The sequence below is a fragment of the Convolutriloba macropyga genome, chromosome 15 (assembly GCF_964194025.1).
Source record: "Convolutriloba macropyga chromosome 15, txConMacr16.3, whole genome shotgun sequence".
Classification (NCBI taxonomy): domain Eukaryota; kingdom Metazoa; phylum Xenacoelomorpha; order Acoela; family Convolutidae; genus Convolutriloba; species Convolutriloba macropyga.
The window spans coordinates 42,379,278-42,401,777 of NC_134482.1; the positions used below are offsets into that span (position 1 = coordinate 42,379,278).

The 22,500-nt window shown below is 39.4% G+C and overlaps 1 protein-coding gene across 2 annotated transcripts in view; it reads left to right on the forward strand.

The window, feature by feature from the left end:
• Positions 1-3,786: 3,786 nt before the first annotated feature.
• The window catches only part of LOC142354688 (uncharacterized), a 51,019-nt gene continuing 32,305 nt past the window's right edge, over positions 3,787-22,500 (forward strand). The window contains exons 1-15 of one of the 2 annotated variants that reach the window (XM_075407048.1): positions 3,787-3,888; positions 3,952-4,065; positions 4,129-4,189; positions 4,314-4,615; positions 5,042-5,608; positions 5,998-6,390; positions 6,649-7,263; positions 8,150-8,291; positions 8,560-9,272; positions 9,748-10,290; positions 10,644-11,162; positions 11,513-11,801; positions 13,693-14,245; positions 15,964-16,176; positions 16,683-17,028. In XM_075407048.1, coding sequence (XP_075263163.1) covers positions 3,816-3,888; positions 3,952-4,065; positions 4,129-4,189; positions 4,314-4,615; positions 5,042-5,608; positions 5,998-6,390; positions 6,649-7,263; positions 8,150-8,291; positions 8,560-9,272; positions 9,748-10,290; positions 10,644-11,162; positions 11,513-11,801; positions 13,693-14,245; positions 15,964-16,176; positions 16,683-17,028 — 5,443 coding nt within the window. In that variant the 5' untranslated portion in view covers positions 3,787-3,815. The remainder of the gene's footprint in view (positions 3,889-3,951; positions 4,066-4,128; positions 4,190-4,313; positions 4,616-5,041; positions 5,609-5,997; positions 6,391-6,648; positions 7,264-8,149; positions 8,292-8,559; positions 9,273-9,747; positions 10,291-10,643; positions 11,163-11,512; positions 11,802-13,692; positions 14,246-15,963; positions 16,177-16,682; positions 17,029-22,500) is intronic. The other variant, XM_075407049.1, reaches the window with a different exon arrangement.

Sequence of the window (22,500 nt, forward strand, 5' to 3'; positions counted from 1 at the left end):
CCATAGGCCTTTAGCTGAGATATCTAATCGTGCTTCCTCGTCCTTGCAGGTTGCGGGTTTTAGGCTCTCATTGCTGAGAGGCTGCAGGTGAGGTTCAACTTCGATATCGTAACAAGTTTTTCGCATAAGCTCGGCGAAGAGGTCTCTTACTTCATTATGCCTGATTATTGGATATCCTCCCTTAGGGCAGTGAAGACATGGGATACAAGAAACTTCGAGCCACACGCACACTTCTCGGGAATATTTTTGAATTGCTAGCCATATCGAATGCATAGAGCGTCTCTGAACTCGGTTTTAGTTAACCAGAGGTCATGTTGTTCTATTGGCAGTGCATTCAACCATGTAGACGCGACTTTCTCACTGGCTAGTTGTACTGAATATTTGCGATCTTCGGTCATGTTTGCAAGAATTTCTTAAGAATTCTGTTTGTTTTGGGTTTGTTTTTGTCTTCGTATGTCTGTTTTGATTCTCTCTTGATGTAGTGTCGCTGTTGTTAAGTCAAAATGATCTATTGGGCTGCTGAGAAGTTTCGATTGGTCATACGCGGGGACTAAATCGTCAGGAGCTCTGATTGCCATCCCGCCATTCTTTACAGGTAGATTTAACAGGGATCTCCTACCACCATCGGGGCAGTCCTTGTCGGTCATATTCGGTATTAGGCTGAGAACGTATGTTGTTCTCTGAGTCAGCTAGAATGGTATCAGCTTTCGGGGTTGTACGTAGCAAGAATGTCAATTTACTTTGAGCGCCTCGGGAAAAACAGTGATAGGCTGCTTGCGGTGACGATTTGGCAAACTCGCTTAGGTTCTTCAGAAGTTTTTGTTGTGTTTCTGATTGCTCTTGAACAAACTTCTGGCAGGCTGCTTCAGACCCTATTACAGAGCCGAGAACTCGTGCACCGTCAACGATTTGTACGTTTGTGTTATTGAAAATATGTTTCGCCTTTTCAATGGTGTGAGGCTTGAAAATTAGCTGGCATTTGGGGGCGTTGACAAAGTATCCAAATCTTTCACCAATTTTGTTCAGCTGCTTGAAGAACAACAGGAGTTTTTCAATTGTTCCCGCTCTAGTGCCATCGTCAGCGTACCATTTTTGCGAAACTGGTTCCATGTTCATTCTGTCTATCAGCGGCCTGGACGCAATGCCATACATTATCATTGCCAAGGGATCCCCTTGTGTACATCCTTCCTGGGAAAAAAGGGTCTGCTTGTCGACGTACAGATTGCTGGGGGTTTGGTAGGAGTTGTTTAGGGCGCAGTAGATAGAAGGGCAGATTCTCCTTATGTTTTCAAGCGCTGTTGCTCTGTTCAGGTTTTTGACGGCATTCGTTGCATCTATAAGTAGCAGAGCTTCACAGGAGTCTTTCTCAAATTCGGTTCGCAGGGAGTGAATAGAGTACTCGATTCCCGCGGTCTGACCTATGCAAAGCTGGTCGTTTCCGCCTATTGAGCGTAGTTCTGCATCCACACTTTTGGCGATACATCTTCCGATTATCCTCCGAAGTACTTCACCAATTGCTATCGGTCTAACTCCAAGGTTTTTGTCCAGAGGAATAAGTTGGCAGCTGTTGTATGGCATCAGGGTTTCTGATTCGAGTTTTTGGGTCGCAATTCGTTTGGCAATAGCTGCGACTGTGTTCTTAAGGTTGTCAGAGTTCTTTTCGAAACAGGTCAAAATCCTTCTCCATTGCGCTGAGTCTAAGCCGAACGGACCATGTGCTCCGTTAGTGCGCAGGACAGCTTTTTCAACCAATGCTGCATCGATTCTTTCGAAGACTGCTGGGTGGTAAGCAAGGGGTTGTTGTCCTGTAACAAGAAACTGTTCGTTCAACGAGGATGCAGGTGGGTGCTTCGAAAGAAGAATACTCAAAACATCGCTGTCTCGAACCTTGTGTTTCAACGGAAGGACTCCTCTTTTTTCGCCGGCCAGCACTCGCATCGCGCCTGAGACTTTTCCTTCTTTCATCATTTCATTGAAAAGTTTGATTGGTTTGGGCTCACTTACTTTTTGTTTGGCAGCTGGCTTTCGTTTTTGCAATGCTCCTGCCTCATGGAAAAGTTCCGTCAGTTTTCCACTAAACCAAAGGTCAAGACGTCGGCGTAGCGTTTTATTGACAGAGTTGTCGTCGGCCTTCTTTGTCCGGCAGAGCAGTAGGTGGGGCATGATCATGGCAGCGAGCAATGAGAAGGGGGCATTTGCTGATTGGTCTGCAAGAGGTTTAAGGGCGTCGTTTAGTGCGTTGGTAAAAGAGTTGCCTGCTTTGCATTTGTTGATTCTCATGAAGCTTGGCTTCCAGTGAACGATTTCTTGGTAGATAGGAAGCAGTTCTTCTGGTTTTTCTAGCGCTGCCCAAAAACTTTGTTCTGGTGTTTGTTAGCTTTGGGGGTTCACTGGGTTTTGAAAATTGGGGCGTAAGTCTCCCGCTATGGCTTGGCCGGTTCCCGACCCCTCTCACAGCCAGCTTGCTCCTGAAGGTCACCAGGACCAACAAGCGAAGCAGAGTCTGGGCTAACTCGGGGAATCGCGGGCCTAAAACAGTATAAACAGATCCACTCCACGTTTTTGGCTGTTTGCGAGACGTCTGCACATTTGATGTGGGCATATTCCTTGCATTTTTGACAGGTAACACTGTAGGAGTTGTGGTGAATATTCTTTTTGCATATAATACAGTCCCATTTCATGATATGAAACTGTTTAATAAGTTTATCACAACAATAAGGCTAATTATTTGAACCTCCTTTACCAACGACAAGTTGGTAAAGGAGGTTCAAATAAAGGAGGTTCAAATTATTTGAACCTCCTTTACGTTCAGAAAGGTTGTGTGCAGCAAACCCACAGTGTCGCGAAAGGTGTGTATTAGGTACGCGAAGTTTCTACTATGATCGACAAACACTCATTCTCCACGCGCTGCTCTATTTCCCTATTCAAATTTTGGAAGAAGTTTTTAATAACTGATCCGGGAATGAGTCAGAATAAGGTATACAGGTTAATTGACAACTTGAAGATGATTGTTCTTCGTATTGAAAATCTGTTCCAACTTTTCATTTTTTTTACTATCCCTGTACTGTCCTCTCTTTAAGCTATTTAGTGCTTTGGGCCTTACTTGCAAAATGTTTCCTCAGTGGAGGTCCGTTTGAAGTTTTTTGTATTAATTTGCATCTTTTGCTACTCTGGATTAAAACCTTGAATATAGTGAATTTACTCAAAGTGACAACACTCGAACACAATCAAAAGGGCTGTTTACTTCAAGAAAGTTGATACAGAAAGCAGGAAACGAATTCACATGAAGAATTTACAGACTAGCCAAGGAGTTTCACTTGTTGGTACTTGCGGCGATGCTCAGTTTCGGCATGAATTGCATATTAAAATCTGAAACTCCTTATCGAATTCCAAAAGGTAAAAGTTTCAATAAAGGGACGCTAAATGGATATGTTGTCAAAAGTGAGCCCTATTAAAACCAATGCTGGCATCTAAACTTCTTGATGCTACCAAAATTTATGCAAATGAACAGTCTTATTCTTCTGAAGTTTAGAACGCGAAAGCAGTTGATACCAGGATATTTGAAATTTCGTCAACAATAATTTCAACGCGCAAAATATCAGGACCTGGCGACTCTTGCCATTGCAATAAATATAGAAACACGAAGACAATGTTATAAAGAGACTCAACGAATAACAGTTCATCGAAAATTATTCTTATATTCACAATAACTACAGTAATAGTTAATGTTTCTGTTATTGCTGAAGGGACTTTCTTCTTTCAATTTCTTGCGTTCTTCGGTATTGACGGACAATGAACTCTTTTTCAGGTATTTTATGGCCGAAGATTCTAATTTAGCTAACCTAGATGATGCAACTTCTACAAAAAATGCTCTTCTAAAAGCAGCAGGTATTGTCTATAGGAATAGAAGATCAAGTTAAAGGAGGAGGACTACACTTCTTGTTTTTATAGGCATACCTAAAGGAATACGTGAAAAATTCAACGCAGATCGTGCTCTCGCAAATTTTGATTCGCAAATGGAAAATATTGTTTCTAATCAACACAGTAATCAAAATCAAACTACAGGTGACTTTCATTTGGCCTTTTAAAAATGAAAACTATCTTCTATAACACAGTTTTTAATTTTAGAAGAAGACGTAGCCAGCGATGACGATACCTATTCAATAGGGAGTGATGAACTGTCCAATGAGTAAGTTTCTCTTAACAGCTAAACTTTTGATCGTATCAACATCACTACCGTTGGAGTTCGAACTTTTGCTAATCAAACCGGAATTGTAATTAAGCTGGTTTATGACAGTTGTCATCTGTTTTAGAAACGCTGGTGTACCAAATTTTGACTCAATTCCCTCTGACGCATGCCTCAAGAAGTTAATGGCCGAGGGCAAAGATCTCACTCAAATTACTGAAGAGGGCGAATGTTTGCTCTCGCTGGCGAGCGCGAATGGGTACCTTGACCTGGTACAAGTTATGCTAGCAATGAATAGAGACTCGGTCGACGAGAGGGGACCTAAAAACGACCTGACTCCTTTGATGGAATCAGTGATAAACGGCCATGAAGACTGTGCCAAGGTCCTGATTGAACATGGGGCTAACGTAAATGCTCAAAGCGAAAACGGTAATTTTGTCTGATTGCTATTTGCCCAAAAAGTTTTATTGCACGTCTCTGTTAATTGGCATTTTCCCCATAACTCAGATCGATGTCTCTGTTTAAACTGCATAAACATAAGTGAACTTTGGGGAAACTGAAACTCGGGAGAAATAACTGCCCTGTTTTATACCCCAAATTCTGTTTTAGTATTATTTATATTTGGCGAAATTGCTGCTCAACATTGAAAACGTCGCATGAAAAAATGAATGTCCTGAGTATTACAAATTTTATCCAAGATTGTGAGGAGTTCAAAAAAATAGCTCCTTTAAATTGTTGTAATATTGATCTAACAGTGAGGCAAAGTTAAACAACTTTCTAAAAGTTCCCTCGAAGATGTTACGGGGTAAATCTTCAGTGTCCCGAATTTAAAAAAAAAATTGAATGTCATTTTAGGCAACACTCCTTTGCACTTCGCTTGTTCTCATGGGCATGTGAGCTTAGCAAAGTTACTTCTCCAAAGTGGCGCTGGCATTGAAGATCAAAACGAAAATGGACACACGCCATTAATGGAAGCTGCCAGTAACGGCCTGGTTGATGTCGCGCGACTGTTGCTGGAACGTGGTGCTGGAATCAACGCCTACTCAAATGAGTTCAAGGAAAGCGCTTTAACACTAGCTTGTTATAAGGGACACTATGACATGGTGAAGTTCTTGCTAGAGGCTGGCGCCGACCAAGACCACCAAACTGAGGAAATGCATACGGCTTTAATGGAAGCATGTATGGATGGTCATTATGACGTCGCGAAATTATTGATAGACCACGGAGCCAAGGTTAACATGCCAACTGAAAGCTTTGAATCACCTTTAACCCTAGCAGCTTGTGGTGGGCATTTGCAATTGGCTAATTTGCTGATTGAGAAAGGTGCTTCCTTAGAAGAGGTGAACGACGAAGGATACTCGCCTCTCATGGAAGCCGCGAGAGAAGGACACGAAGCTATGGTCATGCTCCTTGTCAATTGTGGTAAGTAGATCAAGCTGATCAACTTGGTGCAATCAGGTCTGTGGGTGTCAGAAAGGACATTTCCAGGCTCAATGGTTGAAAACTGGAACTTATTGCAAGAATTGGAGTGATATTAATATTTGAAAATTTATGCTGCGATGCACGATATATGAAGCACGACGCGCTTTTCAGTCGATAAATTAAACGGATATTTGAAGTTTGAATTGACAAAATTTTAATTCAGAGAGGTGTCAGAATTCTTGTGGTCGTTTAAAGAATCCAACAAATAGAGCAAAAGACAACTAGCTTGCTGCTAATAAATGTACAAAGCCAACGAGCTCATTTTTTCCAAGACAACTTTTAATACAGTTCAATTTTTTGAATTTGTAATGCTTTATTTTCATGTTTAGGTGCAAATGTCAACGCTCAAACAGAGGAAACGCAAGAAACAGCGTTAACACTAGCATGTTACAACGGTTTTATCAACATTGCCAAATTCCTCCTTGGAACCGCGGGTGCCGACGTCAACGGCGGTGGGTCCTCCCCATTAATGGAGGCTGCGCACCAAGGCCACGTCGATCTGGTCAAGTTCCTGATTTCAAGTGGGGCAGACATTCATCTTGAAACGGGAAGTGGTGACACGGCATTGTCGTTTGCATGTGAAAACGGACACAATGAGGTTGCAGAGATCCTGTTGAACTATGGGGCAAAGTTGGAACACGAAAGTGAAGGTGGAAGAACGCCATTAATGAAGGCCGCGAGGGCAGGACATGTTTGCACTGTCCAGTTTTTAGTCAGTCGAGGTTAGATTTGAATGCCCTTTTATCATGTATTCCAACTTGGGTGCTTTATGCTTTGGGTTGATGATCGGTCCACTACTATTTTTGAGTAAAAAACCCCAAAAATGTTCGTATATGACTGGGTTTATTTGGTGTGTGTCGGGAGTGAACACTTTGGATATAATCCACATATTCAGATAGATGAAAACAGGATTGATCAAAAAACAAGATTTTTGTGTCTTAGATTTTGAAGTCGATATTTGAATTCTTGATAATTTTCAGGAGCCGATGTCAATCGTTTGAGCCAGAATGAAGATCACACTCCGCTGTCACTGGCCTGTTCAGAGGATCGCAAGAATGTCGTTGAACTGTTACTGGAACACGGTGCCGATCCCTCTGTTCGTCTCAAAGACGGATCCAACGCGTTGATTGAAGCCACAAAGTCTGGAAACACCCAAATAGTCAGACTGTTGCTTGAGTTCTCACCATCGATGTCCGATTCTCTGGCTGACACTAATGAACTGATTTATGGGTCAGAGATCCAACCCAGGGTTCCAACGCAAGCACTCCCAAACATGGTCCCACCTGCTCAGCAAAACCCAATCGGCCTCAACGTCCAGAGACCAAGTCTGGCACAGAAAGGCAACCCCGTACCATGTCAGATCCATAACTACAACTGTCCCAGAAACCTCAACAACGCGCAATTGCAACAATCTACAATACCTGATGTTGTTCAGTCGGCCCAGGAGAGCTATGTTGGCTCGGTTGCCGCTGCACAGCAACAATACTCCAATCCAATGAACTCAGCCCAAATTGCAGGTCATGTATGCGAACATGTACACCTCAACCAAAGTGGCAAAACGTATCCCTACGATGACAACAGCTATCATGAAAAAGGTATGCACTATTCTAATTGAGTTATACTTTGCTTCCCTGTCTGGGCTTTGTTTTTGCGCCCCTCGTTGATTGTTTTTGCGCCCCTCGTTGATTCCTACAAAGAGATCATTGGTTATCTGATGACTCGATGAACTGTTTTCGATTTTTAATCTCTAAACAGCAACAGAGAGGGCTATTATTATTGTTCGGGGTTTTTACATCGCAAAGAATCAAGTTTTTTGTCGTTTTTTTGAAGATTTTGTTACCAACATGATCTTGTCAATTGAACATCCGCCAAAACACATGAATGATTAACAAAAAAGGAAATTAAACACGTGACAGTAACAGTGCTTTGATTCAACAGCTACAATAAATCACATTCTTTGAGATTAGTAAGGCTTTAGTTTGTCTCTACAGTGTCTCAACCTGTTGTGGAGGCAAGTTCTTTGTGTGAAGGGCGGTTCTTTAGAGTGGACTTAACCCTCCGCACCACCCTTTGTTCACCCTCCTCCTCTTCATTCCACACGCAACCTCGTACGCTCGTTTGAAAAGAATTCGTCCAGCGGTAGTCGGTTGTGTTTAAATCGGTCAATTTTTTGGAGCGTAGTTAAAACGAACTCACGTGAATAGAAGCGTGTATTTTGTTCTGCCGAATCAAAGGTAAAGTGAAGAGACGGGTTATCTCCATCCGGCCACTTTCTGAGAGCGAAAAAAATGATGTAAAAAGATTTTCGATTGCAAATTTTTTAGGCACAGCAGTTTCTTACACGGTTTCGAAATTTGTGACCTTAATAGCGCTATTCAGTAGCAAAGTTCAACTTAAATAATCTTATTTAAGAAGATAACTTTGCGATTATTTAAATCCTATGTCCTGGAGTTACCTTGAAGGTGAGTTGTGTTGTTTCAGAGCAAGAGATAGCGAAGAACCTGCAAAAGGAGAGAGATGAACTGTTGAAGAAAAAAGCAAAGCTGATGAACGAAAAGAAAGAAATCAGCAAAAACGTGCAGCAGGCAGCCAGGCATTACATGGAGCAACAACAAGCCCAAAAGTACGTTGTTTGGTCCAATTTGTCTGACTTTTTTGTCTGGTCCAATTGGTCAAAAAAGATGTTTATTTGAAGAAAACCAAAAAAAAAATAGCTCGTTTCCTTTAAAAAGACCCTTCTTCTCTCAACTCTGGTACATTTTTGTGTTGAAATTTTGAAATTTCATATCCAAATTTTAATCTTTTTGGATAGGAAAATTCTAATCCTTAGCCTTTTTAGAACAAGAAGACTTCAAATAATGGTTTGCTTAAATAACTGAGTTATTTTTTAGCTCCTCAAAACTTCTGACTGAGAGTCAAATGACAACGCAACATTGGCAACAACAGATCCAGGCCAACATGTTTCCTCCAGTGGTCCACGATTGCTTGGACCCCTCGAGCCAGTGCAACCAGCTGCCACAACTGCAACCAACTCACCTCAACGAACAACAACCCTCCACTGCAAATAAACAATCCACAACTTATGTTGACCCTACGTCATCTTCCGGTTCGGTGGGTGCCGCTAGTAATTTACCATCGGCAATTGTGGCGCCCTGTTGCGAGCATCACGCTCAAATGGCCCAACAGCAACAAGCTTTCGGCGATGTCAAAAACCCTCAAAACGCCGCTCAGAACCAACCAGGTAGTGCGGGAACCCAATACCTCGAAAGCGGGTTCTCGGCGGCAAACCCTCTAGCTGGGTGCAATTTCTCGAAAAATGTCGGCATGCCCAAAGTCGAGAACAGTAAACAATGTCTAATCAACAACCTCAATCGACCGCCGGGCACTGGTGGAGGGATGGTGGCGAATCCTGGGAATCCGAGAGCGGTTCCGGTAATGAGTTCCCAGTTGATCAATCCGGCTTTGGCGGGCATTAGTTTTGACCAGCAGTTGGAAAACTTTGACGTCAGCAACTTCGCTCCTCTTGCAATGGTTCCTCAGTACTCCATGAACAGCGCGGGAATCGACTCGGCTATTCTGGAGAAACTGAAGCAGTTACCCGAATGTAAGTTGCAACAAACATGGAAAATTTATTTGTTTGTGACGTTAAGCATTGAAACCGCCTCTGTATTGAAAACGTTAATCTGCTCTCTGTCATGATTGGTGTCGGCTGATCAGAAAAGTTGGAACTGATTTTTTATCCCCCCGAAAATTTGGGTTATCTATATAATTGCATCTTTACTTTATACCTTGCATCTTTATTATAGTATTTCAAAAATTGTTATTCATAGAACAACATTGTACTATTAACCTTTTACAGTCAAACCATTATCAGTTTAGAAATACGAACTAGTTTATGTAGCCGTCTTGGCTATAAATTTTTAATTCAGAATTAATGCTACACTATTTATTATGAAATTAATATGTAATATTAATATATCCATGGATTTTGAAATGATTCGTTGTACAGGGGCTAAGATTATACTATTAAATCGCAATGCGTTTTATTAAATCGAAAAATAGTATTTTTCTCTTTTCAGCTGAGCAGCGGAAGCTTCTGGAGTTGACGACAACTCTTGCTACTGCAATCGACAACTCACATCTGCTGCCGTACTTCAGCCAGCAAAGTGCAGCCGCAGCTCATCTAACCAGCATCCCTCAACCTCAACAACAACAGCAACAACAATCGTCCAAATCACCTCCTTCCGTAACTCAATCATCGTCAACAACACCTGCAACCAACCAGCAAACATCGTCAACCCCAGCGAACCTGGTACCATCAACGTCATCTCCAACTCCCCAACAGCAAGCAATAGCCACAACGTTTGCGGCCGCCGCAGCTGCGGCAGCAAGCCATTCACCCGGAGGCATTCTAAGCCCGGAATCCCTGGCAACCTTGAACCAAACTTTGAGCATGGAGAACGTATTGAACGCGGCTGGGCTAATAGCGGCCGCTAGTGCGGACTCGTGCGTGGATCCTTCGCAGGCTGTGTTTGACCTCCTAAATCAAGGGTGTGCAGGGGACAAAATGACTGCAGACCAGCAGTTGGTGTGCCAGTTTGGGCGAATGGAGCTCGAGCCAGGTATGTAATGACAAATTTGACCCAATACTTAAACAGAGTTTTCAGGCGTCTTGAGTTTTTCGAAGGCAGTACATAAAATTCTGTTTGTAAAAGATGGCCGAGCAGTCCTCATGTCAACTATTATGAGTGTGAAAGAAAAATAAGAAAATAAAATCAGCTATCGTTTGCACGAAAATCTTCGGACATGAGTTTTTACACACTGCAGTGGCAATTCAGGTTTTTTTTTTCATGGCCCATTATGTAAAATATTGACCATGCACGGGAATGTATAAGTTGTATTCCTACTAAGATGGGGGTGGAAATAAAGTAAAGTAGATTAATCTCAAGATTTGGCATCATTTTTTTGTTTTCAGACCAACAAGAAACCTCTCAAAGTGGGGACCTCCTACTCGCTCCCAATCCCTCTCCGACGGAGGGAGTTGGAACCCCGAACAGGTCCACTTCACCCTGTGAAAACATTGCAGCAACCCAATCCTACATCTTCCGTCCAGGCGAAATGTACCCTCCGGGCACAGCACCCGCTGGAATCTTACCTGCCGGGGTCATCCCAAGTTTCCAAGGAATGACTCCTGAGCAAATAATTGCGCTGAACAGTCAAACCGCAAATACATCAACTCAAACCGCAAACCTGGCGGGGCAAGCAGTTATGATGCAACAGGCATTACCACACCAGCAACACCAACAAGGCCATGAATTGGGGTTAAACAACGGGCTGCCTATGGCCGTTAATAGTAGGAGTCTAGTAGAAGTGAACGCACAAACGGATAGCAATAATGACACGCCTTTGACGATTGCAGCTGCAGCTGGCAATCGAGATATTGTTCGCGAGTTGCTCAAAAGCAAGGCGGACATTGAACATAAAGACAAGAAAGGTTAGAAACAAATGACCCAGGTTATCTGGTTCTGAAATTAATATCTCTGGTCGCTCTTGACCTGCAAAATGTAATTTGGTATGTCAAGTGCTAATTTATCGGGGACTAGATGAGATAAATAACAAGAAAAGGGGGCATTTAAATTTGATTTTTGGTTAGTTCCGGAGATAAAGTTTTAATTTTGGGTGTTAATGACAACGAAAATTAAATTATAGACTGGAATTGAAATTGAAAATAATTGCATCCCGTGATTGCGGTGTTATAAAGCGTTTTTATTTATCATTGCTGGAATGTTAGACGGTTCAAATAGCTTTTCTGGGAGTTGAATTTTTGGACCTGACATTTTTTAGGGTTCACGCCTCTAATCCTCGCCGCATCGGGTGGCCATGTAGACGTTGTCCGACTCTTACTGGAAACGGAGGCCCAGCTAGAGGCCACAAGTGAGAGAACCAAAGACACAGCTTTGTCGCTGGCCTGTTCTGGTGGGAAAGAGGAAGTAGTATGTGTCCTGCTGGAAAAGGGAGCCAACATTGAACATCGCAATGTGTCTGACTACACCCCTCTCAGCTTGGCGGCTTCGGGGGGATATATTAAGATCATCAAGATGCTGTTGAACGCGGGAGCCGAAATAAACTCAAGGTTTGCACTTGTATAGTTACTACTTTTCTGTCACGTTCGAATAGCTGCCGCATGCGTTGATTTTGACGGCAGACATTTTGCTTAAATTTTGGAAACAGATTGATTGATGTTTTTCCGCCGATGGTGCCCAGCTCCTTTGATTATAGCTGCGAAGCTGTAAGCTGAGCGTAGCTATATTGCGGTGCTCTTGGTTTTTTACAATTCAAAGAATTTGAATTGTATTGGGGCGCTGTCTTTTTTTTTTAAGATCTGTTCACACATTTTCATGATTTTTGAAGTCAAATTGGAGTAGTGATTTTGGTCACGCCGAAACAGGAAATGGAGCGAAAAAGCGAGTGGTTTTGCGGCGTGATATTTTTTCGCTCTCATTTTAAAGTAGAGTGCGAAAATGGTATTTGAACAAAAATTCGGTTTCTCGATAGTGGTTTTTTGTTCACATGCGGCAATTTCTCTCTGATTTTTACTGTTTTTTTTTTCGATTTTTTGGATCGGATTTTTTTCTAAATGGTTTTCCCAATCCACTCACAGCTCATTCTAAGCCTAGTTTTTTGTTTGAATTAAATTTTCATTTCTCGCTAGTGGTTTTTTTGTTCACATGCGGTATTTTAACATTGATTTTTTGTTTTTTAATAGCCGCACAGCGATAGCTGAGGCTATTATTGGCCTTCTCTTGGTTTTTTTTTTATTTCGTCGTCATGATTTTTGTTACGACCATATGACGTCACAGCCATTTTTTGTTCATTCGTTCATGCAATTTCAATTGAATTGCATGTGTGACGTCATTTTTCGCTCTTAGTGGAGCGAGTTTTTTTGTTCATGCGCGTGATTAAATTTTTGGTCACACTTGACTTACCTCACTCAAAAATGACTTCCTCACTTTGAAATTGACTTTTATTTACTTTAATTCAAAGAGATAAGGTCAAATGGGTGTGTATCACTCTAAATGAAGGTTATTTGAGATCAGCTAATAGAGGCAGCAATAACTTATACAGATTTTTAATCAAAATATAACAGATCAGCCTTCAATGAAAAGACAAATTTTTTTTGGTCTGTCTTTTTTACTGTTTTTTTTAGACTGCCGATCTACGAATCTATTGCGGCTATTTTCTGGCAATCTGCCAGCTATGTTTTTTTCTTTTTTTTATCTGATTTTTTTTAAAATGGTTTTTTCAATTCACTCATAGTCCATTTTAGGTCTAGTTTTTTTGTTAAGTCAATGAAAATTCTTTGAATTGTACGTCAGGACTTGTCCTGCTATGTTTTTTGTTTCGTCGTCTGACGCTCTTTTTTCGTTTTACATTTGTTCACACAGCAAAGCTGAAAAAGTCAAATTTTCTGAATGACTTCTTCCTCTCACTAACGGCATTTGTGCGCGTGACGTCATTTCTCACTCGCTTTAGTGAAAGTTTTTAGGTTATCTGCGTGATTAGATTTTGATCATACGTGACTTACCTCACTCAATAAAATGACTTTTGCACTTTAAAACTTAGGTTTAATTTGAATTTGTTTAAGGTCAAAGGAACTCATATGTGCAGTAAAGGTCCCTAATAAGAGGCTTCTGTGGAATGAATTTTAACAAGCTTTATTAATTTATCGCTGAATGTTTTTTACCTAGCTTTTTGAGCGGCGTCGATTTTTTTTTCAATTTAGATCTGTATCTGTTTCTATCTCTATTATATGGCATGCAGGTCTATTCTTTCGCAGCTATTCCGGCAATCTGCCGGCTATGTTTATAAATCCAATAACCCAGTTCATAACTAAGTTGTGCATAGGTTACCTGTGCAATGCTTGTTTCATGACCTTTATGAATTAATTGTTGAGATTTTTTGTGGACAGAAATTATTCAACGAAATGTGTGCGTGTAAAAAGCACGAAGTGTGTATCTTTTCAGAACTGGAAGTCGTCTTGGCATTTCGCCCTTGATGTTGGCCGCAATGAATGGCCACAGCGAGGCTGTCAAACTCCTTCTCGACCACGGAAGTGACATCAACGCCCAAATCGAATCCAACCGAAATACAGCCCTTACTCTGGCCTGTTACCAAGGTCGCCATGAGGTTGTATCACTTCTACTCGAAAGACGGGCGAACATGGAACACAGGGCTAAAAGTGGTCTAACGCCTCTCATGGAAGCGGCATCCGGGGGCTATGCCGACGTTGGTCGGGTTCTGCTAGACCACGGAGCTGATGTGAATGCACCCCCGGTTCCTGCATCGCGAGATACTGCGCTAACTATTGCAGCTGATAAAGGACATTACAATTTCTGTGAGGTGGTGGTTGCAAGAGGTGCAAATGTTGAAGCAAGGAATAAGAAGGGTGGAACTCCCCTTTGGTTGGCTTGCAATGGGGGTCACTTGGATGTGGCCATGATGTTAGTGACTTCGGGAGCGGACGTAGATGCCCAGGACAACAGGAAGATTTCATGTCTCATGGCCGCGTTCAGAAGGGTGTGTTAGCTCTGTGTTTTTTTAAACAAAGTAGCTTGTTGATACCAACACTAACGTGCAATGTGTAGCTTTGGTCCGTAATAAATTATGAATCTTTATTAGCTTTATTGACTGACTGATATTCATGTTTTTCTACGATAAATCGTTTGTAACTATGAGTTAGTTTGCGTTTTTGTAATGAAGAAATTTTTGACGAACTATTTCTTCCCCCGACAGAATATGACCATGATCGACTTCAATTGATATTCACTTGCCTTCAAACGACGTTTATAGCATAGTCATGCGGGTCTTTTTACGCGATTTCGTTTTTGCCGTCCGACTACATTCGACTAGAGAACTAAGTTAAAAATCGACAAGAGAAGACAAAAAAGAGGCAAAGTTCAAAAATACATCGATAGTTTTTGAAAACAAATAAATTCAAAATTATATAGGGGCTTGCTACCAACTGAATGCGTTAAATTGGTTGAATTTTAACGCCTTACAGAGCGATTCAGAACTCTCATTATTGAGAATGTCATACGACTACGAAAAGAATGACAGATATCAAAAGTTCACTTAAACTTTGCGAGAAAACAGTGGCGAAGACACTAAATCCATAAGCTATTATGTTGAAACCTTTTTATATGTTTTTTTGGCCTTGATTCAACAACAATGAGTTCTGTCACTATTTATATAATGTGACAAAACTCTAAAATTGATACTAAAATGTGCGCAAATAATTAATAATCACAAAACTTTTATGAAAACTCGTCGTGTCAAAATTGAAAAAGATTTAGTTAATGATACCCTTACGTAGTTAGTATCTGTTACATCAGGAAAAGGTTGGAATTATCATTGAGACTCAGCTAAAGATATGAAGAAATGAAATTACAAAAGTTGACAGTTTAATATTTCACTTAGAGTTTTTTATAAAATGTTTTCGAATTAAGAGACATTGGGTATCAACTGAATACATTAGATAGCTTCACCTTTTTTCTTATTAGTGAACCAATTGGGCCTTTTAACACTTGCTTAATGAGACTAAAGTCATACGAATACGAAATAACGCAATGCATGTTTTTCACAAAAAATTGAGTATCGATTTAATTTTTTTTCAAAACGACGGCAAAACTTTGATTGTTGAAAACTCTTTGGAGGACAATGTGGGCTAAAGAGGCTTATTTGGTGCCATTTTGCGAGAAAAATGCTGAACTAAGACAAAATTTTGAGACAAAGTCAGATCGAACATTTCAGCAACCGTCCTCTATCGTTAAAGGTTAAAAACAATAAAACCGTTGTCAACAATTTTAACATTGTTAGCAAAATTGACAAAAATTTTCGCTGAAAGTACGGTAAATTTGAGCAAAAACAATGACAAAGTCTACTGTTGACAAAAATTTAAATCGCAATAACTTTTCGGAAAAAAACGAAATTCGAAAAAAAAATGTGAAAAGTGAGTGTTCACAAAAATTCAAACCTCGATAACTCGAAAAAGACGAAACTTTGAAAACGCTTTAATTTTGCACTCTACGCTTGGACGGGCTGTCTAGTGATAACACTCGCAACTCTCTAAGATGAATATATCGATCGGCAACAATTGACTGAACAAAAAATAGCAGTTTAGCATGTAGTCCCCCCCCCCCCCCCCAGAGTGTAATCGGAACTAGGGATATGGAAAACTGTTTCAAAACTTCGTTGTCTCAAAAGGCCTACTTTAAGCTTCCTAGTGTTCATTTTAGGGACACGTGAAGGTGCTGAGGTACCTTGTGAAGAAAGTGTCTCAATTCCCAGGCAACCAAGAATGTCTAAGGTACATTGCGACTCTGAGTGACAACGACTTGATCAAGAGGTGCAACCAGTGTCTGGACATCATCACAAACGCCAAAGACAAGCAGGCCGAACAGGCCAACAAGAATGCCACTTCTCTGCTACAAGAGCTAGATGATGAAAAGGTTATTTCAGCCCGAAATTCTTTTTAAAAAGTTTACGTGATTTTTAAATGCTCTGTGAGCTAAAACCTGGTAGCAATGTACCGAAATCGCTGGTTTGAATTCCTCCCTAGTCAGAATTTTTAGCACCCATAGCTAAATAGATTTTAAATTTTTTTTATTCGGATCCGCCTCGTATAACACCTCACTTTAATATTGTGGTCTGTTAATTAGTCCAACAGCGGATACGTCAGATTTGATCCCATCCTCCGTAAGAATTAATAAAAATTAATATTACTTGATTTTAATCTCTTGGTATTAACCCCCCCCCCCCACCCCCACCCCCACCCCCACCCAGCGTTTTGCATGCACCCCAATTACAATTTATAAATTGTTCTATACCACCGCACTTTATTAAAAATGGCCTACACGTTATCGTCGCAATAAGCGAGAGGGGACAGAATAAATCTCAGCTTTTTTATGTTTTTTTTATGTTTAGAAGGTTGTTTTCATGTGGTGTTGTTTTTCAGTGTCGAGAGGAGAAACAGAAAGAGGCGGCTGCCAGAAAAAGAGAAAAACGAAGACAGAAAAAGAAACAGCAGAAGTCCAACAACAATACAAACAATGCCAACAGCCAGGAACAAGAGACGAATGAGCATAATAAAGATAGTCAAGAGGAAGATGCAAATGACTCTAAAGACGCGGACTCGATTCCTGTCAAGAGTTCCGCCGAGGAGCAGGATACGGAGTTACAGAGGTCGGGTGGATCGAGTGGAAAAGGCGGATTGTCGAGTTCAGGACGTAAAAGCAGAATCGTGCGTGGGGATGGGATAACTTCGGATCTAGAACCAAAGGACGAAGTTGACGATGAGACAGGTAAATTTGTCAATTTTTGGAAGGAGAAAATATTGGCCTCCATCAGGGTAACTATTTCAATCTGAAAGAGTTCGCGTATTTTGGTATTTCTTGCCTGAAATTGGAAGCGAAATGATGAAATTTGCAGACAAATTTTGCTGCTAATTTTTATCTGTTAGCTAAGTTTATCTATGTTGCAGTTATTAATAGCCGCCGTATGCCTCTCAACGACTATTATTTAGGCAATCTTCTGTTTATAGCTGCAAGCTGCAGCTATAATGCGGTGCTCTTGGTTTTTACGACTCGAAGAGGAGTATTGCTTTTCTTAAGGTTTTTTAACCGGAAGTAATTTGTTCCGACGGCGTTCTGACCGAAAAGCGAAAAAGGAAAATTGCCGCATGGACTTTTTTTCCTGAGCGAGAGAAGTTTTTTTGATCATGCGCTTCTATCAGTGAATGACTTTTCGACTTTGAAAATTGTTTTTTGACAGAATGACGCATATAGATAACCATTTTTTGCCGTTTTTTGTCCAATTGGCTCAGTGATTAATAGCCGCACAGCGATATTAGCCTTCTCTTGTTTTTTTATTTCGTCGTCGCGATTTTTGTTACGACATATGACGTCACAACCACTTCAAATCTGCTTTTTGTTCATTCGTTCATGCAATTTCAACTGAAGTGCGTGCGTGACGTCATTTTTCGCTTTTATTGGAGCGAGTTTTTTGTTCATTCGTGTGATTAAATTTTTGGTCACACTTGACTTACCTCACTCTCAAAAATGACTTCCTCACTTTGAAATTGCCTTTTATTTTTTAATTCAAGGAGATAAGGTCAAATGGGCGTGTGTCACTCTAAATGAAGGTTATTTGAGAGAACCTAATAGAGGCAGCGGAAACTTGTACAGATTGTTAATCAAAATATAACATATCAGCCTTCAATGAAAAGACGAATTTTTTTGGTCTGTCTGTTTTACTGTTTTCTCTGAGACTGCAGATCTACAGAGCTATTGCGGCTATTTTGTGGCAATCTGCCAGCTATGTTTTTAGTTTTTTAGTTTTTAATAGCCGCACAGCGATAGCTGAGGCTATTATTGGCCTTCTCTTGGTTTTTTTTTATTTCGTCGTCATGATTTTTGTTACGACCAAATGACGTCACAGCCATTTTTTGTTCATTCGTTCATGCAATTTCAACTGAATTGCATGTGTGACGTCATTTTTCGCTCTTAGTGGAGCGAGTTTTTTTGTTCATGCGCGTGATTAAATTTTTGGTCACACTTGACTTACCTCACTCTCAAAAATGACTTCCTCACTTTGAAATTGACTTTTATTTACTTTAATTCAAAGAGATAAGGTCAAATGGGTGTGTATCACTCTAAATGAAGGTTATTTGAGATCAGCTAATAGAGGCAGCAATAACTTATACAGATTTTTAATCAAAATATAACAGATCAGCCTTCAATGAAAAGACGAATTTTTTTGGTCTGTCTTTTTTACTGTTTTTTTTAGACTGCCGATCTACGAATCTATTGCGGCTATTTTCTGGCAATCTGCCAGCTATGTTTGTAGAAATAGTTTTTAATAGAAAACGTATCAATATGCGAACCTCTGAAATTCATGCCACAGTATCTCTTAGAGTCTGATAATGCGTTCTAAATTCTAATTGAACACAAATTTCCCCATTTTTTAAATTCATTTTTGGCTTTAATTTTTTCAATTTTGGATCTTAAGCGGATTTTTTCAAAATCAGTGCATATAGCAATTCAACATTGATATTTCATGCATTGAATGCATCTTTAGAACGTGAAGTATTTTTGTTTTATAGAATTGTACACATGCTTGTCCGATTTTGGCAGTTTTTTGTCCAATTTTTCTTTTTTGCTTTTTTTTGGAATTAATTACTAGCAAAATTCTTTTTGTGCACTTTCAGGGATCCTAATTTGAATAAGTCATGTTTTCTGAATGACTTCGTTTCTCACTGACGGCATTTGAGCGCGTTACGTCATTTTTCACTTTCTTTAGCCAACGTTTTTAGCTCATTTGCGTGATTAGAGTTTGACCATACCTGACTTACCTCACTCATTAGAATGGCTTTTCCACTTTAGAACTCAAGATTAATTTGAATTAGTTTTAGGTAAAAAAAACTCATATGTGCAATTAAGGTCTCTACTGAAAAGGCTTCTACGCAATTGATTTTAACAAGCTTATTAATTTACGCTGAATGTTGTTTACCTGGCTTTTCGAGCGGCGTCGATAACTTTTTCAAATTATATCTGTATCTGTTTATCTCTATGATACGGCAGGGAAGTCTATTCTTTCGCAGCTATTCCGTTAATCTGCCGGCTTTGTTTACAATTTTTCCTTGCCTGCTTGAGTTATTTACAGCTCGCATTCTTTATTAATAGCTGTCCTCATCTCAGCTGGCTATTAAAGTGGCCCTGTTTGTTTTACATTTCGAAGAATTTGAAACGCGGTCTTTTTGCGACTCGAAGAGGAGTGATGTTGATCTTTTTTTTATCGGTGACTTCTATAGTAGAGGATTTGTTTTAGAGAATGTCAAATAACGCACGTGAAAAGAAGTGTGTTGGTCAATTATTGGCCTTCTCTTGGTTTTTTTTTATTTCGTCGTCATGATTTTTGTTACGACCAAATGACGTCACAGCCATTTTTTGTTCATTCGTTCATGCAATTTCAACTGAATTGCATGTGTGACGTCATTTTTCGCTCTTAGTGGAGCGAGTTTTTTTGTTCATGCGCGTGATTAAATTTTTGGTCACACTTGACTTACCTCACTCTCAAAAATGACTTCCTCACTTTGAAATTGACTTTTATTTACTTTAATTCAAAGAGATAAGGTCAAATGGGTGTGTATCACTCTAAATGAAGGTTATTTGAGATCAGCTAATAGAGGCAGCAATAACTTATACAGATTTTTAATCAAAATATAACAGATCAGCCTTCAATGAAAAGACGAATTTTTTTGGTCTGTCTTTTTTACTGTTTTTTTTTAGACTGCCGATCTACGAATCTATTGCGGCTATTTTCTGGCAATCTGCCAGCTATGTTTGTAGAAATAGTTTTTAATAGAAAACGTATCAATATGCGAACCTCTGAAATTCATGCCACAGTATCTCTTAGAGTCTGATAATGCGTTCTAAATTCTAATTGAACACAAATTTCCCCATTTTTTTAAATTCATTTTTGGCTTTAATTTTTTCAATTTTGGATCTTAGCGGATTTTTTCAAAATCAGTGCATATAGCAATTCAACATTGATATTTCATGCATTGAATGCATCTTTAGAACGTGAAGTATTTTTGTTTTATAGAATTGTACACATGCTTGTCCGATTTTGGCAGTTTTTTGTCCAATTTTTCTTTTTTGCCTTTTTTGGAATTAATTATTAGCAAAATTCTTTTTGTGCACTTTCAGGGATCCTAATTTACTTTAAAACTAATGATCGAATAATTTTGTGGAGTTTAGTATCTGAAACTCTGCAAGATTTTTTTTTCATAAGTGCAATTTTTTTTGAAAATCTTTTACTGTTTCCAATCTTTGAACTATTTTTCTATGTTTTAATCTATACATGTGGATAGCTACATAATTTTATGCTAAATAATGAACTGTAATTGTTTTTTTTTCATATTTTTTTCAATTTGTTCTAGTCCTTGTTTTTGTCCTTATTCTCCGCATTCTAGCATGTATCAGTCTATCATTATCCTGAGACCTATGGTTCTTATCAACTCTGCTGTTGTCGGTTGTTAAAAAATAATGTTTTGAAATTTATTGCAATTGATTTCATTTGAGAGTGGGGCACCGAGAATTTGCTGTTTAAACATTTTTGACTGATAACTACTTTCTACGAATAGTATTATGGTCTCAATTTTTATGTAAACGTTTCGCCTGTATATCCTGTTTCTTTTGTCTTTTTGGTGATTAATTTGAAAGCCTCGTGAATGAAGGCCTTTTGACTACAAAGAATACACGTTTCTTTTGCTACAAAGTTGTCTCTTTTTATGCAATTTGACAAAAAGTTTTGAGATTTTGCACAATTTTTAATTTCTCTTTCAAAAATAGTGATGTTTGTGAGTTCATTAAGGCTTGGCTGATTTTTGGTGATTGGATAACTAGTTATCATTGCATGAAACAACGGTTTTCGTTTGTATTTGTACTTGTAATAGATGAAAAATAAATTGAATTATCCTATTTTTTTTTCATTTTGCCGAATTTTTCTTTCGTTGTTTGACTTGAGATTGTTGTTTTCTCTGCGTTGATGCGTTCTGCATGGAGACGTTAGCATGAAAAACCAGTTCTTTCGGCGGATACGACTTCGAGTCGTTTGCGGAATCTTAGGGCTATATTTGTACGATTCAAACAATTTGAATTGTATTGGGGGTGCGTTCTTTTTTAAAGATCTGTTCACACATTTTCACTATTTTTTAAGTCAGAGTGATAATTTTGGTCACGCCGGAGCTGGAAGAAGAGCAAAAATGCGAGTGGTTTTGCGGCGTGAAATTGTTTTGCTCTAATTTTTAAGTAGAGTGAGAAAACGGCGTTTGAAATTTGCTTTCTAGCAAGTGGTTTTTCTGTTCACATGCGTCATTTTGACATGATGATTACTGTTTTTTTCCATTTTTATGGTTGAATTTTTCTAAATAGCCTTTTGGGCGATAATGTAATAAGAACTGCATCAATTTATGCTAGGGCAATCGTTATACAATTAGAAATAAAATAATTTTCCTTGAATGTATTCAGGGTAAAAGTTTCAAGAGTTATAGCTATTATTATATTTTTTAGCTTGTTTGATTTTAGTTTTCAACTTTTGATATTGTTTTTCTTTTGGCGGGCGTTACTCAACTGATATGTTGGTCAGTTACAGTAGTTCTAAGTTTTTCATTCAATTCTTTGGATTGTATTTCAGGACTAGTCCTGCTGTTCTTTTCGTTATGTCTGACGCTCTTTTTCGTTTTACATTTCCTCACATAGCGAAACTGAATAAGTCATGTTTTCTGAATGACTTCGTTTCTCACTGACGGCATTTGAGCGCGTTACGTCATTTTTCACTTTCTTTAGCCAACGTTTTTAGCTCATTTGCGTGATTAGATTTTGACCATACCTGACTTACCTCACTCATTAGAATGGCTTTTCCACTTTAGAACTCAAGATTAATTTGAATTAGTTTTAGGTAAAAAAAAACTCATATGTGCATTAAGGTCTCTACTGAAAAGGCTTCTACGCAATTGATTTTAACAAGCTTATTAATTTACGCTGAATGTTGTTTACCTGGCTTTTCGAGCGGCGTCGATAACTTTTTCAAATTATATCTGTATCTGTTTATCTCTATGATACGGCAGGGAAGTCTATTCTTTCGCAGCTATTCCGTTAATCTGCCGGCTTTGTTTACAATTTTTCCTTGCCTGCTTGAGTTATTTACAGCTCGTATTCTTTATTAATAGCTGTCCTCATCTCAGCTGGCTATTAAAGTGGCCCTGTTTGTTT